The 16,016-nt window shown below is 42.7% G+C and overlaps 1 protein-coding gene across 2 annotated transcripts in view; it reads left to right on the top strand.

The window, feature by feature from the left end:
- The window catches only part of C27H1orf21 (chromosome 27 C1orf21 homolog), a 222,691-nt gene extending 207,287 nt beyond the window's left edge, over positions 1 to 15,404 (top strand). Inside the window, exons 6-7 of one of the 2 annotated variants that reach the window (XR_011231536.1) lie at positions 12,280 to 13,832; positions 14,298 to 15,404. Coding sequence is in view for 1 of the 2 variants with exons in the window: in XM_069459308.1 (XP_069315409.1) it covers positions 12,280 to 12,318 (39 nt within the window). In the remaining variant the exon portion in view is untranslated. Of the gene's footprint in view, positions 1 to 12,279 lie in introns of both variants that reach the window. The other variant, XM_069459308.1, reaches the window with a different exon arrangement.
- The last annotated feature ends 612 nt before the right edge of the window (positions 15,405 to 16,016 follow it).

The following is a 16,016-nucleotide window of genomic DNA, read 5'->3' as shown; positions in this document are numbered from 1 at the left end:
GAGTTATTCAGTTGGTCATTCAGTCATTCAACAAACAACAAGAGCCTGATTTATGACAAGTTTAACAACTCACACTTCCAGACAGAAGTCAGCCTCATTAAAACAAACTTCTGTCTTAGCCTTCATTAAAAAACTTCACATTTACTTACTCCAAACATGAGAGTTTTGACTGGAATATTTAATTACTTGAGTCCATTGCCACACCTGTGAGGTACTTTACCTCAGAACATTGTGGTGACGGCCAAAGATGGAGTTGAAGGAGCCTGACTGAACACTACGGGAAGAGAGCAGGCCATGATTCCGTATGTGGGTTACGTAGGTGTTAGAGCCAGCCCTGCTTCCCCACAGTTTGCTTCAGTCTCCCACAGCCAACAAGAAGGCCAAGTGCAGTACAATAAGATATCTTGGCCGGGCGCGGTGGCTCACGCCTGTAATCCTAGCACTCTGGGAGGCCGAGGCAGGCGGATCATTTGAGCTCAGGAGTTCGAGACCAACCTGAGCAAGAGCGAGACCCCATCTCTACTAAAAAAAAAATAGAAAGAAATTATCTGGACAACTGAAAAAATATATATAGAAAAAATTAGCCGGGCATGGTGGCGCGTGCCTGTAGTCCCAGCTACTCGAGAGGCTGAGGCAGGAGGATTGCCTAAGCCCAGGAGTTTGAGGTTGCTGTGAGCTAGGCTGACGCCATGGCACTCTAGCCAGGGCAACAGAGCAAGACTCTGTCTCAAAAAAAAAAAAAAAAAAAAAAAAAAGATATCTTGAGGGAGAGAGAACACACTCACTTAACTTTTAGCACAGTATATTATTATAATTGTTACATTTTTTATTAGTTATTTTTGTTAATCTCTTACTGTGCCTAACCTATAAATTGAGCTTTATCAAAGGTATGTAGGTCTAGGAAAAAACACTATATATGGGATTCAGTGTGATTTGTGGTTTCAGGCACCCACTGGTGGTCTTGGAAAGAATCCCCTGCAGATAAGTGGGGACAACTGTACTTAAATAAATATTAATAAAAACAATGATTAATGAGCAGTGGGATTCTAATATCATCATCTGTCCCTCCTGCTTCCGGTCCTGTTGCCCCTCTCCTAAGTCCCAAGCTGTTCTGGTAGCAGGGCCTGTGCCCTATTCTCTGCTGACAGTTTTGCCTCAAAACTCACTCTCAGTTGTGATGTTAAAAAAGGACTTCGTCTGCCATCATGATCTGCAAAATGTTGACAGCGTCCTTCCCTTCTCAAAGTACCAGGACTCTTCCTGTGTGACACCACTCGACAGCCTGCACCCAGCCACCCTCCCCACAGTACAGGCTCCCTCCAAAGTCAGCGTGTTCGTAACCCTTGTGATGTGGGCCACACGAGGATTCCAGTAGGTGTCAAAAGACAAAGGTGAACAAAAACATTTTCTGCCCCCCTAGAGTAAGGAAGGCAAACGTTTTGCCCAAAATTACCAAACAACATGGTGGTGTGGTGGGAGGAACACTGAGAGGGGAAAAGACAGAAGCTTCCTAGAGCAAAAGTGGGAAATTCCACCTGAACCTTTGACATTGGAGCCAGATCTTAAAGACTAGGCAGTCAGGTAGAGAAGCCCGGGGAGGGGGTGCCCAGGAAGAGGGCAGCACATGTGGGAACACTGTGGGGTACAAGCAGGGCCTGCCTGTTTGGGACACAATGGGTGCTTTGTCCTGCCGGGTTTTATTTACTTATTTGGTAGTAGAGGGTGCATGAACCATCCCTTAGTAACCATTTTCCCTTTGGGATATTAGATTGATTTTTTTTTTCTCATGCCTAATAAAAACGTTGCAGTGTAAACATTTGTACATATATTTTTAACCACTTTATGGAAGTATAGTTTACATACCGTAAAGCTTACTCATTTTACATGCACAATTCAATGATTTTTAGTAAATTTGCTAAATCGAGCAACCATCACCATGCTCCAGTTTTAGAACATTCCCATCACCTCAGTACGATCTCTCGTGCCTGCTTCCAATAAATCCCCCTTCCCACCTCCAGCCTCGGGGAACCAGTGCACATATTTTAAATATATATGTATATTTGGGGTTTTATCTTCAATTCCTTTTTCTATGACATGAATCTTTTTATGATTCTTAATACATGTTGCCAAATTGCTTTTTGAAGCAGCCGTACTATTTTGCACGGCTGCCAGCCATGGATGAGAGTTGCATTTCATTCTACACTCTGAAAAATTGGGTATCGCTATTTTTTAATTTCTAATAATTTTATTTCTTACTTTTTGGTTACCGGAAACAGATCATTTCTCTATTTGTGTGTCTTCTGGTTTTATTTTGTTTTAAGTGTGTTTTCACTTGTGCACTTTCCCTTTCGTTGGGATTCTCTTGCTGCTCACTTTGTTTATTTTTATGAGCTTCTTTTATCGCTTTCGCCATTTGCATGTTGTGTGCTGCTGGTATGTTTCCCAGTGTGAGGTTTGTCTTTTTACTTGGCTTCATTTTATTGTCATTTTTTGACATGCAAAGGTTCATTTTTACATGTTCAAATGTGTTCATATTTTTCTTTGCAATCTTTTTATATTCCTTTAGGGCTTAAAGGGCTGTCTCCCCCTCCAAGGCTTTGATGAAAGTTTCAGTTTTATGTTCTGTTATATGATTGTTAATTAGATTAAATGCGTTATCTTGGAGCCTGTTGTTTCTGTGATCCCCTTTGTCAGATACTTTATTCTTACATATATTAAGGTGTATTTCTGGGATATCTTAATCTGTGCTGGTGATTATTTTTATGGGTTCATATTAAAAAAAAAAAAAAACATGGTAGAAATGCACATCCAAGAGAGGGAACCCTTATTCTCAGGTAATGAAACCAGCTGTGCTGTTGGTCTGGAAACACATCCTCCAGCAGAGTTTAGGCTCTGCTGTTTTAACAGTTTTCGTGGTCTTGGAAAAGTATCTGGCATGTTCCAGCAGGGAAGAGAAGGCTCTCTGTCCAGAATGTGGTCAATGGAGGTCCACCCTACATTAGATGGGAGGTTTGATAAGAAAAATTCTAGCTCCCCTCCCAACTCCAAAATTTTAGAATTCTCTACATTTTTTTAATCTATTCATTTATTCAACAAATATTTATTAAGTATCTAACATGTTGCCTACACTACTCTAAATCCTGGGGATGCAGCAGAATAAGTTTCTGTCCACTCGGAGCTTCTATTCAAAGGGGAAGATAATAAAGAAATGAATTAATATGTTAATAATGCTGGGTAATGATAAGGAATATAAATAATGAAGCAGGGTAAGAAGTGCTATTTTATAGAGAGTGTTCGGGGAAGGCAATGAGGTGGACTTTGGGCAGAGATCTAGGAAATGGGAAATAATGTATGGGGTGGGGGTGGAGGGCCAGGGAGCCGGCCAGGAAGGAGGAAGAACAGGCACCCCGGGCCCCCATGGTCCCCATGGTGCTTGGCTTATGTGAGGGTCTGAGTGTAACTGACTGATCCAGACATAGGCCAATTTCTCACCTAAACAGCTTGATTTACTGTTGGATCCGTCGGTCTCATTTTTCAATATCATCACAAGAGCAATAATTTATTAAGCATCTACCACGTGCCTGGCTTTGCTAAACATTTCATGGATATTACTTCTAATTCCCATGGCAACCCCGCAAGTCTTACTGTCTCCACTTTACCAGATGAGGAAACTGATATTCAACGTGTGTGTCTATTGGGCTGAATACACACGTGTCTATGGAAATGTGATAGACTTCTGTAATAAAATCACACCTGAAGCTGGATGGCCAGACTATTTGTCTATTTTAAACCCGTGGAGAAAGAGAACTTTAGGCACCTTGGAGGAACAGTTTCTTTATATGAAGTCATGCTTTGAGCTGTTCTCTTTAAACTAGCTGAATTTAAAATTAGGATAATGTCCTTTCCATTATCACTCCTTAATATCTCTAATTCTTAGCCTAGACACTTCAAACAAAAAAAAAAAAAAAAAAAATCCTTACCCTAGAGCCTTAGAAATGTATATTCTGAGTTGACCTAAGCTTCAAGTTTCCAGGCAAATAATAACATAGATAATAGAAGAAGATATAGAAGCCTATACACAGAGTAGGGCATGGTCAGAAAAATTTGGGTAGGAAATATCTCCTTGGGACTTTTTGAGTCTACACCCAGCCCCCCTGTGGTTCTTTCAAACAACCCTTCCTTGTCAGCATCGCCAGGAGTTTCCATTCTTCCAGCTGGGTGGCGCCTCGTGGGGGTCTTGCTCTCTGTAGCCTTCAGTTCGTCCTTTGCACAAGGGTGGAATTGTGACTAACAGTCCCCAATTCTAACTGAGCAAAGAATCTTTACAAAGACTTCCATTTTGGGCCCCTTGAAGGCGGGAGGGCATACTTCAGCTAAGAGAATTGCTATGTAGTTCCCGAACCCAGCCCAGTCCCATTTCCTGCCTTCTGACAGCTGACGGTTTTAAGGTTCTCTTTTTAGCACAGTTCTTTAAAAATTAAAGGAGACATGAAGTCATGTTACAGAAGCAAGCTCCCCATCCTGGCCTGTGGGGCCCGTGTGCAGATGGAGTCCCTGTGGTCTGAAATGGGCCCCCCAAATAACAATTCTCTCTGATCCCTTTTATTTAGTTAGTTATTTTAAAATTGATACATAATAATTATATAAATGTATGTGGCACATGTGATATTTTGATACATGCATATAATATGTAATGATCAACTGAGGGTAATTAGGATATCCATCACCTCAAATATTTCTTTGTGTTGAACATTTCAAATCTTCTCTTGTAGCTATTTTGAAATATGAAATACATTATTGTTAACCGTAGTCACCCTACTGTGCTATGGAACACTAGAACTTACTGCTTCTATGTAATCCTATGTTTGTACCCATTAACCAACCTGTCTTCATCCTCCTCCCATCCTTCCCAGCCTCAGGTCCCCTTTCTTAGAACTGCACTAGATGGACATGTGGTTTGTGACCATGTCTTAATGTTGATGTGTTTTGATTTCAGAGTTTTTTGTTACCAAAATATTTGCTTCTCAAAGATGCTGACAGGTGATAATAACAAAGGTGAAACTGAATTAAATTTGCATCTAGTTGTCAAGTCACTACAGTCCTAACCGAAAAGGCAAGGACCAGCCCTGTGGTTCGGGGCTTCTCTGACATTTCCCCACAAGTAACAGGGCTCCACTCTCACCCTGCAGAACTGATATGAAAAGTAAATGAAATTTATATCTGCAAATGCAATTTTCTTCCTCCTTCTCATAGTAAGTTTAATTTCAGAGTAGCAAATATTTGGGAAATCAAAGTTGCAGAGTCTTGTGTTTGCACAGAGGTTTTATCTAGATATATCTCTCAAAGGTGGGGTGGGGGCCCAGGAGCACTGCCATGAGGGGTGCAGAGATGAGGTGAGCAGGGATTGTGTGAAAACCCAGCTCGGTGAGGCCGCGGGGCCTGGCTCTGCCTGCAGGGCACCACTGTGGTTTTCTTGGACTGGGCACTCACCAGGATATCCCAGCAGTAGGTCCTGCCTCCCCGGCCACTGGCTTCTGTGCAGGCCATCCGAGACTGCTAGGGGTGCAGGGTGCGGTTGTGCATGGGTGCGTGAGTTCTGTCTCCTAGGCAAGTGGCCTCTGCCCCAGTTCTACCACCTTTGGTGGGGACTGGGCCCAGTGGCCTTTCCGCCTCCTACCCACGATCCCACTGAACACGGCCCTGGCCCTGTTGCACATGGCTCCCATCTCCGCCCTCGGACTGGCAGCCTCTCCCAGTTCCTCTCTCGCCTGCTGCTCTCCACTTCCCTCCATCTCATTTCTAAAGCTCCAAACAGCTCATCTCCAAAAGGAAGGGACTCCCAATGAGTGGCTTCTGCATTCATCCAACAAATGATTTCTCTTCCTGACTTTATCCGCCTCTTGTCCCCATCTTGGTCAAAACGTTAGCCACAGCAGAAAAAAAGAAAAAGGAACCTCCAGGAGAATAGAGCACCACATTGGGCAGCGACAGCTTCACCTCTGCCCACAGCCTGGGCGTGGCTGCCAGTGGACATGGGCGCTGGGCAGAAAGGCCTCTCCCCTTAAAACGCCAACTTAGGCCCTTGGAGGCCCCTCACTACCCTCCACCCCTGCATCAAAGCTGCTTCCTCAGCTCCCCATTCCCCTTCATGCTGGGGGCTCTGCCCAGGGCTCAGCTTCTCTCCAGGGAACCTTCTATCAGCCTGCCGAGACAGGATTCAGCACCTGGCTCTTGAGTGTGCCTACTAGGCGGAATAAAGGACAAAGATTTGAGGGAAAAAAAAAGTGGGATGGGGGATCCTCTCTGGTGGTCTGAAATGTCCTTCTCCCGTATAACTCTCTGTAACTCATTTACAGCGTTGGAGACACCACTTTATCAACGAGTATACCAGTTCTCCTGTGTGTCTCTGTGTATCTGTCTGTCATTCCAAGTCCTTCCTCGTGGATGAGGTGCCCTCTGACCCTCACATTGGCTGGCTGAGCCTTTGATGTGATTTCAGGCCTCATTTTGACACAGGAAGTGAAGGGACTTCTGTTTCTGCCATGGTAGCTTTATTCGTGTACGTGGAGTTCCCGCCTGTCTGAGCTGCAAGGCCAAGGTAGAAGGAAGGGTTCTCTGACGCCTGTCAGATGACAGCTATGGCCGCAGTCCTCACTCACCTGTCAGCCACAGGAAAGACAGTCCCTCTTCCCCTGCCAGGCGACCGAGCAAACATCAGGTTTATAATAACAGCAATTACAATTATAGTAATAGTAGAAATAGTAGTAATACCAGCAGCTAACATTTATTGACTACCTGCCAGACACTGTATTTTTTGTCTATTTAATCCTGATCATAACCCTATGGGGTAGAGACCATGATTATCCCCAGGAAATCCAAGACCAGTAATCTTCCCAATGTCAAACAACAGTGTGTATGCACATACGTACACTGGAAATGGCCTCGTTCCTTTCCTCGTAAAACCTCCGTGAACACTCCACGAGCACCGCCTTTCCTCTCCAGCTGAAGGCCCAGTGTCTATTTGCAGGTCTGTTCGCTGGATCTCGTGAGTTGCGGACATGTGGAGAGCATCAGTTGGCATTAAAGCGTCATGTTGATATGTTTGTGTGTGTCCCGTTTCCCACATTGGGGAATAAACAATGGTCAGGGACTTTGAGGTCTTTCCAGCTCTCTAGCTTGTGGCTCAGAGAATGTTTCCTGAATAGTCTGGCCAAGGCTAGGCATGGCATCTGCTAGGGGAGGCTGTTGCTGGGGACGGCTACTAAGTATACTCTCCTATTATCAGAAATATTGGTTACCCAGCTTCTCCGCCCAGGCAAGGTCTATACAGCAAGTAAAACACGCCTAGAGATGACACTGGATTGAGTCTGCAAGCAGCAGGGCTGGAAGTGAGCAATCTGATTGTGGAAGAAACCAAAACGTGCTAAGTAGTCAATCACATTCTAAGAGAACAAGTAGTCAGGGGCCATTTAGCATGGGAATAGGCGGCCCCTCACGCTTCCACAGGCCTGAAGACTTCATCACGGGGCAGTATTTTTTATTTGTCAAACATACACATGTCCATGCACACATATGTATAAAATTATGTGCTGGGCACCATTTAATCACTTTATTGCTATTAACTCATTTAATCTTCAATAGCCCTGTGAATTAAGTACTGTAGCTATCTTCATTTTACAGGTGAAGAAACTGAGACACAGAGAGGTAACTTGATCAAGATCCCAGAGCTAGGAAGTTATAGAGCCAACATTAGCACTCAGCCTCATGGCACAATAATTCATTATGATGACACTTAAATATTAGGTCATTAAATATGAAATGTCCAATTTTGAATCAAAAGTGTAGCTTATTATATCTCAAACATGAAGCAGTACAATTAATCAAAGTATGCACCTAAACTATCAACACTGTTTTGCCATTTTTTTTTTTTTTTTTTTTTGAGACAGAGTCTCGCTCTTTTGCCCTGGCTAGAGTGCCATGGCGTCAGCCTAGCTCACAGCAACCTCAAACTCCTGGGCTCAAGCAATCCTTCTGCCTCAGCCCCCCGACTAGCTGGGACTACAGGCATGCACCACCATTCTCAGCTAATTTTTTCTATATATATTTTTAGCTGTCCAGATAATTTCTTTCTATTTTTAGTAGAGACGGAGTCTCGCTCTTGCTCAGGCTCGTCTCAAACCCCTGAACTCAAACAATACACCCGCCTCGGCCTCCCAAGTGTTAGGATTACAGGTGTGAGCCACCACGCCCAGCCTGTTTTGCCATCTTAACAATAGCGTGTTTATTGCAGCAGCAAAGAAGCCCAGAGAGTGAGTGGCGATGAAATCGCCAAAGGCATTTCCCATAGCTTGTTGAGAATTGAATATTTTTCCTTGCAAGAAGTGGTCCAAAGCCTGGAAGAAGTGTTAGTCAGTTGGTGCAAGGTCTGGTGAATACAGTGGATGACAGAGAGTTTCCAAGTCCAGTGTCTATAGTTTGAGCAGTGTTGTTTGTGGTCATGTGGTTGAGCATTGTCTTGCAAGAGGATTGGCCCATCTCTACTGAGCAATCTCAGCTGCTTAATCTCAACAGCCCACATCATTTCATCCAGTCGGCTGCAATAGACATCGGCTGTAATGGATTGACCAGGTTTCACGAAGCTGTAGTGGATAATACCAGCGCTGGACCACCAAACAGACACCATTAGCTTTTTTTGATGAATATTCGGTTTTGGACTGTGTTTAAGCACTTTATCTGTATTCAACCATTGTGCCCAAAGCTTGCAATTGTCATAAAGAATCCATTTTTCATGAGTGGTGAGAGATATGGATCCTCTTTCAATCTTCTACATGTGGCTATCTAATTTTCCCAGCACCATTTATTGAATAAGGATTCTTTTCCCCAGTGTATATTGCTATCTACTTTGTCAAAGATCAGATGTCAATGTGTGGATGGTTTTATATCTGGGTTTTCTGTTCTGTTCCATTGGTCTATGTCTTTATTTTTGTGCCAGTACCATGCTCTTTTGGTTACTATAGCCTTGTAGCATAGCTTAAAGTCTAGTAAAGTGATGCCTCCAGATTTGTTCCTTTTGCTTAAGGTTAGTTGCTTTGGCTGTTCAGGCTCTTTTCTGGTTCCAAATTAAGCATAGAATTATTTTTTCTAGACGTGTGAAAAATTACATTGGTATTTTGATGGGGATTGCATTGAATCTGTAAATCACTTTGGGTAGTGTGGACATTTTAACAATGTTAATTCTGCCAATCCATGAGCATGATATGTTTTTCCATTTGTTTATATCATCTGCAATTTCCTTCCTCAGTGATTCATAGTTCTCTTTGCAGAGATCTTTCACAAAAATTAATTCAAGATGGATAACAGGCTTAAATCTAAAATGTGAAACTATAAGAATTCTAGAAGAAAATGTTGGGAAAACTTTTCTAGATATTGGCCTAGGCAAAGAATTTATGAAGACGATCCCAAGGGCAATCACAGCAACAACAAAAATAAGTAAATGGGACTTGATTAAATTAAAAAGCTTCTGCACAGCCAAGGAAATAATCAACAGAGCAAATAGACAACCTACAGAATGGGAGAAAATATTCACATGCTATATATCTGATAAAGGGCTAATAGCTAGAATCTATAAAGAATTCAAGCAAATTAGCAAGAAAAAAATCACACAACCCCATTAAAAAGTGGGCAAAAGACACAAACAGAAGCTTTTCAAAAGAAGGTAGACTAATGGCTAATAAACATATGAAAAAATGCTCAAGGTCACTAATTGTCAGAGAAATGCAAATCAAAACCACCACAAGATATCCCCTAACCCCAGTGAGAATGGCTTTTATCAAAAAGTCACAAAACAATAGATGCTGATGTGGATGTGGAAAGAAAGGAACACTTATACACTGTTGGTGGGACTGCAAACTAGTGCAACCTCTATGGAAAATAGTTTGGAGATTGCTCAAAGAACTGAAAGTAGACCTACCATTTGATCCAGCAATCCCACTACTAGGTATTTACCCAAAGGAAAAGGAGTCATTTTATAAAAAGACACTTGCACTAGAATGTTTATTGCAGCACAATTCATACTCGCAAAGATGTGGAATCAACCCAAGTACCCATCAATTCATGAGTGGATTAATAAAATGTGGTATATGTATACCATGGAGTACTAATCAGCTATAAAAAAAATTACTTAATACCTTTTGCAACAATCTGGATGGACCTGGAGACCATACTCCTAAGTGAAGTATCGCAAGAATGGAAAAACAAGGCCCACATGTATTCACTATTAAATTGGAACTAACGGATCAGTACTCATGTGCACAGATGGAAGCAAAACTCAATGGAAATCATGCAGGTAGGAGGGGGGAGAGGGGAATGGGTGAAATCATACCTAACAGGTACAATGTACACTATCTGGTGATGGGCACACTTACAACTTTGACTCAAGCAGTACCAAAGTAATCCATGTAACCAAAACATTTGTATGCCCGTAATATTGTGAAAAAATAAAATAATATAAAATAAAAAAGAATCCATTTTTCATCACACGTAACAACACAGTGTAGAAATGGTTTGCCTTTATATTGTGACAGCAAAGTAAGGCAGTGACAGCAAAGAAAGGCAAGCTTCGAGGTGATTTCTCTTCTGATGCTCATTTAATTCACGAGGAACCCGTCTATCCAGCTTCTTTACCTTGCCAATTTGTTTCAAATGGTCCAATATTGTTGGAATAGTAACGTGTAACCTTGCTGCTAATTCACACGTAGGTTGAGATGGATTCGCTTCCACTACAGCTTTCAGCTCATCATTATCCACCTTGGTCTCTGGTTGCCCACGTGGCTCATTTTCAAGATTAAAATCACCAGAATGGAACTTCTCAAACCATCAAAGTACTGTGCATTCATTAGCCACATCTTTCCCAAATACTTTGTTGATATTTCAAACTGTCTGCACTGCATTGGTTCCACGACAGAACTCATATTCGAAAATAACACAAATTTTGACTTATCCATGGTTTTGCAAAAGTTGCTCTAAAAAACAATGGGAAAAATAATCACAAGTGAAAATGTGCATTTGAAAGACTACGGATGTACCTTCACAATAAAAATAAAACAAGAAGTATCAAAGTGAAATGTCAGAGATAACAACTGTCAAACTTGCACTTAAGGAAATCGGACATTTCATACTTAATAACCTAATATTAGGAAAATGTGAACAATTTTCAATATACAGATAATGTGACAAAGAAGCATGTAATAATACATTTGAGAAATAATTGTACACAAAATTATTATTGTCTGTAAGTACTGGTACTTTTAGGAATAAATTCCAGTTATTTAGAAATTTCTGTTTTTAAAAGAATATTTCCATTCCAAATTAGAACATGTAGTGTAGCATTTAAAACGAAAAAGTAGAAGGATGTAAATAATAACAATAATACCTGATAAGGACTTTTTTAAAGCCCTTATCTGTGACATTGAGAGTAGGTGCATTTGTCCTGGCCGTCTGCCATGGATTACAGACCAAGAAAGCCATGGGTTTTGACCAAGACAACCCGGGTAGGTCAGATGTGGAGTCTTAAGGCCCCGTCTCAACTGTGTCTTCACACAGCGCTAGCGGAGAGAGGATAAAATATGTTCAAAAGTAACCATTGTATATAGTCCTTAAGCCTTGTAACCTGTTTTGTGAGCAAATGAATCAAAAGCATCAGCCTTTCTTGTGCATCCTACATATACCAAGCATAGTCCCAGATGTGTTACACATCTTTAAGGAATCCCTGTTTGTTGTTTTGTAATCCATTGTGGGAGTGAATTAAAACCAAGACATCCCTGGGTTATATGATCTTCCTCGGTAAAATTTTAAGTTCCAAACACGGGGATGTAGCTGTAAAATGCGAGCTGCTGAAATTTCATTCTTCCTGATGAGAAATTGGTGCCCTGAATGGATGGTTCATTTGGCAATTTCCTGGTCAAAGGCTGAGTCTTTTATATTATAGAATTTATATAGAATTATATAAGAATTTATTATAGCATAAATTCTTACCAACGTAAAGTAAGGGCTTATTTGGGGCTTGGTGAAGCTGTCGTGCCTTGAGATACATATAGCTCATAAATCAGCCAAGATGGATTTATCACCTATCTATCTTGTGCCTAGTGGTCATTGATAAAGGCTGGATTCTCTTGCAAGGAGACATATACAGAGAGAAAACTGATTACAAGTAACTGTTTCAGGCTCTGCTTTGAATTTCTCATTCACATGTTCTTTTTTTTTTTTTTTTTTTTCTCCAAGGGTCGGGATTACTGTTCGGAAGAAGAGGATATCACATAGCACCAATTCTACCCCACAAACCAGGAGCTACTACTGTGTAAATAGGTTACACCCCAGTTGAAATCTTTGCAAAGGTCGGTTCTCTTCAACAAACAGCACAGCAAAAGAAGATCGTTCCATACCGTATGCCCCATTCAATTACAGTGTTTCTTAATGAACTTGCAAAGGAATATTGCTAAAAACAAAAAACTGTTATCGAACTTTCTTTGTTGCTGCTAGTTAAAACTTGTTGCAACTTTTCACTTCTCTTGTGTCCAGGTATGCAGCAAAATTCTGCAGTCTCACCTTAAAGATACTGTTGATTTTACAGACGCTCTCCAACCTATTTTCTATAAGATGAGGTAGTGGTGAACTCACATATCAAACTTCTCTTCTAGACCGGTTCTGCTTCTAAGACAAGCATCTCCTGCCCTCTCTCCTTCCTCCCCGTCTCTCCCAAGCAGTCCGGAGACGGACTGAGCCTTGCTTCTCACTGGCAATGTTGAGCTTTGGAGATGGGATGGCTGCTATGGCAAGCCTTGTTTCTCTGCTTGGAAGAAGTAGAGAGGCTGTTATCAATTAAAAGCGTGTTGTGACATGACTCCTGGAAGTGACGCAGGAGCGAGTGGCAGGTGGTTTCATTTAATAGGTATCTTAATCAAGGATTAAGCTTGCAACATTGGCTTTGCTCAGATGCAGATGGAAGTGTGATCATAATCATTTTGAATCCCTCTTCCTCACTTTTTTTTTCTAAGAAAATAAACATTTTACTGTTTTTATGTATCCTTGTCTTCTCCCATTCATCCAGCTCAGTGTTTTGAGATGATCCTTGGGTGTGGAAGGTGAGCCCTCCTTTGCAGTGACACTGATAGTTGGCCTAAGGGGCTCCCTCCCCTGCCTCCAATAATCTACCGAACATTAGCGGGGTTGCAAGTGGTCCCGAGAGGTGAGGGGACACCCCATGACATTTTAGTGGGGCTTGAAACCACCCTATTACCTTTCATTTCATGAGCAAATAAACCATCTTATTTCACAATTCTCCCCCTTGAAGATGCTACATGAGCCTTGTCCCACTTCCTTTTCCTCTTACTTCCAGCACTGGATAATTCATGAAGAGCGTTTGCCTACTCGAAAACATAGTGCATTTACACTGGTGAGGATGTTTGGAGATGAGAAAGCCAAAAACCCCTGGCAGTGGCGGGGAATGTAGACTGCGTGTTCAGCAGAGTTTATTTTTCCATATTCTATGAAGAGAGCGATCTCTTCTCAAAGACAGAAGTAATATTTTTAACAGATATTGTCACAAGTAAATAGCAATCAAAAGGAGAAAATAACTTTTGTATTTTTTTAACGTGTTTGATAGCTTTGACGAGGGTTCTCTTTGTTACTTTCGGGGAGGGCACCCTATTCAATGCCACGCCAGCAGTCCGGGTCTGGGTCGGTCCCACAGAAATGCAGGAGCACTGTGTGTTTCTCTCTTTTGTGGCCGTGAACTTGAAGGGCCTTGGTATCAGCCACACTGCCACCCTCCAAAGGTGGGTAGTTAAGTGTTCCCTGTAAATTCGTCCTTGCTGAGAAGACGAGCCGTGACTTTAAAACCTACCCACGTAATTGATGTCACCCTTGATGGGTTCATGGTGAGATTCCCTGTCTCCTTCTGGACCCGGGGCGACAAAAGGGAAGGGTAGGAAACTCAGTCAAGTACTGTAGAAAACGGACTCAGATATTAGCAACAAAAATCCCTTAATTCTTTCAGCCAGCAGCAGCTATTTTGGGGAGCAGCTGTGGTTGTTACATAAATAGAGATGCAGCCAAAATTTTAGGCTTTTTATCCTGCTTCAAGCAGAAAAATGCAGGGAGAGTCAAGTAGCCTGGGGTTTTAGGTTCCCTCCCCTTGTCTGGTTCTTGGCCAAGCGACTAAAATAGTTTTCCACAACTGTCAACGAACTGCTAAGCCCCACCTCAAACTGGTCCACTGGGGACTTTGTTCACTGTTTTAGGGATGACCTTTTCCAGCATTTCTTGTTCTTATCAAGCAAGAGCGAGGCAAATGCTCAGCGTCTTCCATCTGATTCCTCTACTTGGTGTCTCAGACAGACAGTGTCTTCCCGGACAATCACCACCCTCTTACCGAAGAGGAAACATGCTCATCCCGTTTTTCTCACAGTCACGTTTAACATTTTGACATGTTCCACGTGTGCATAGAACCAAGTGTTTCTTGGGAACCTGACTTTTGAGTGTTCGATAAAACCGGAAGTGTCGTTCCCATGAGCTGGTAGCTCTTCACCTGGAGCTGTCTCCCGTGTTTAACCCTGGGTACGTTTTTGATGTGCACGAGTGATTTCATCTCCAGACACATTTGGTGCATCTAGAAATAGATCCGAAAAATGGGGTGGTTGAGTGGGTTGGCATGAAATGCTTGGCTATGTGAACAACACTCAAAACTCTGTTTTCCATTTGTTGGTTTTAATCATAAAATTGTCAAGTGACTTGTGTTTGTACTTTATCTTTTTTATACCTTCTGAAAGGATCTAAAGCAAAAATATTTTGCCTTTTCCCCCTCCCTGTGTATCTGAACATTAAGTAGATTACCTCAGAGTCAATGGAAAAAATAATCCCATGTACATGCTGGTGGATCCTGCTAGTTATCTCTGCAGGGCTGAGTGAGGTGGAAGGAGGGAGGCGGGGAAGTGGCCTGGTGGGTAGAGGTAGGAAACTGAAGAGAAGGACACTTGAGAGCATTTAGCAGAGACGGTTGGTGGCTGGCTGTGCACGGGAGCAAATGGAAGTCCAGCTGCCTGGTGGCCAGGGGGCGGGGCAAGGCTGTCACCAGGATTTGCAGCTGGGCGACACACGCCTTATCTACTCTGAGCTGCAGAGTTGTAAAAGTTCATCGGTGTATGCCCAGCTTTCTTTTGGTTGGCAGAGATTCAGGACCATGGAGTACTATTCTCATAACTGAATACGTGTTTGTTACAGGCAGAGAACCTTAAAAGAGAGAGGCTTTTACCTCGGTGATGCCTCCTAGCCCCAGGCTTGAGCAGTGAGCATGGAGGGGTCTATTTAGGGACAAAGAAGGTACAAAGTCCAGAGATGAGAAAACTAGGGCAGCCCTCAGAAACAGCAGCAGCCACACACACAACAGCCTGCCGGGAGACAGGTCTGTCCCTGTGTGCAGGGCCCATGATCTGAGCCTGGGCTTTGATGACGCAAATAAGAAATGACCTGACCCAGGAGTGGCCTTGGTTCTTAATCCCCTGCGCTGGCACCGTGCTCCGTCACACTGTAAGGCAAGGACACGCCTCTGTGTCGGGGGCTCGGCCAGCACCAGAAGCAGCCGTGCCAGCAGCCCCGCAGCCCCCAGGAGTCCCCTTCTCGTCCCACCTGATGTCGTCCCACTTTGAGTTACAACTTCGCCCTCCTCTCAGCCTCATCACTCTTCTCTCTTAGGGCTGGATTCCCCCATAAGCCTGCCAAGAACAGAGTTATACCTCCTATGAACTTTACCTCAGTAGCCTGTGACGCAGGTTGGCACATCGATTACAAGTCCTGCTTAGACTTTGGGCAAGAATTTAACAGAGGGTTCCAGCTCTACTCATCTTTTACAAAAAAAAAAAAAAAAATGGCTGAATATGTTGGTTTTTGTAGGAAGAAACATTTTCAAACTCTTGATCCAGGAAAATACTGACTTGGAATCTTGGACTTCAGGACTCTGATAT

The sequence above is a fragment of the Eulemur rufifrons genome, chromosome 27 (assembly GCF_041146395.1).
Source record: "Eulemur rufifrons isolate Redbay chromosome 27, OSU_ERuf_1, whole genome shotgun sequence".
Lineage (NCBI taxonomy): Eukaryota > Metazoa > Chordata > Mammalia > Primates > Lemuridae > Eulemur > Eulemur rufifrons.
Note: the sequence above shows the minus strand (reverse complement) of the source record. Positions and strands in the feature narration are given on the sequence as shown.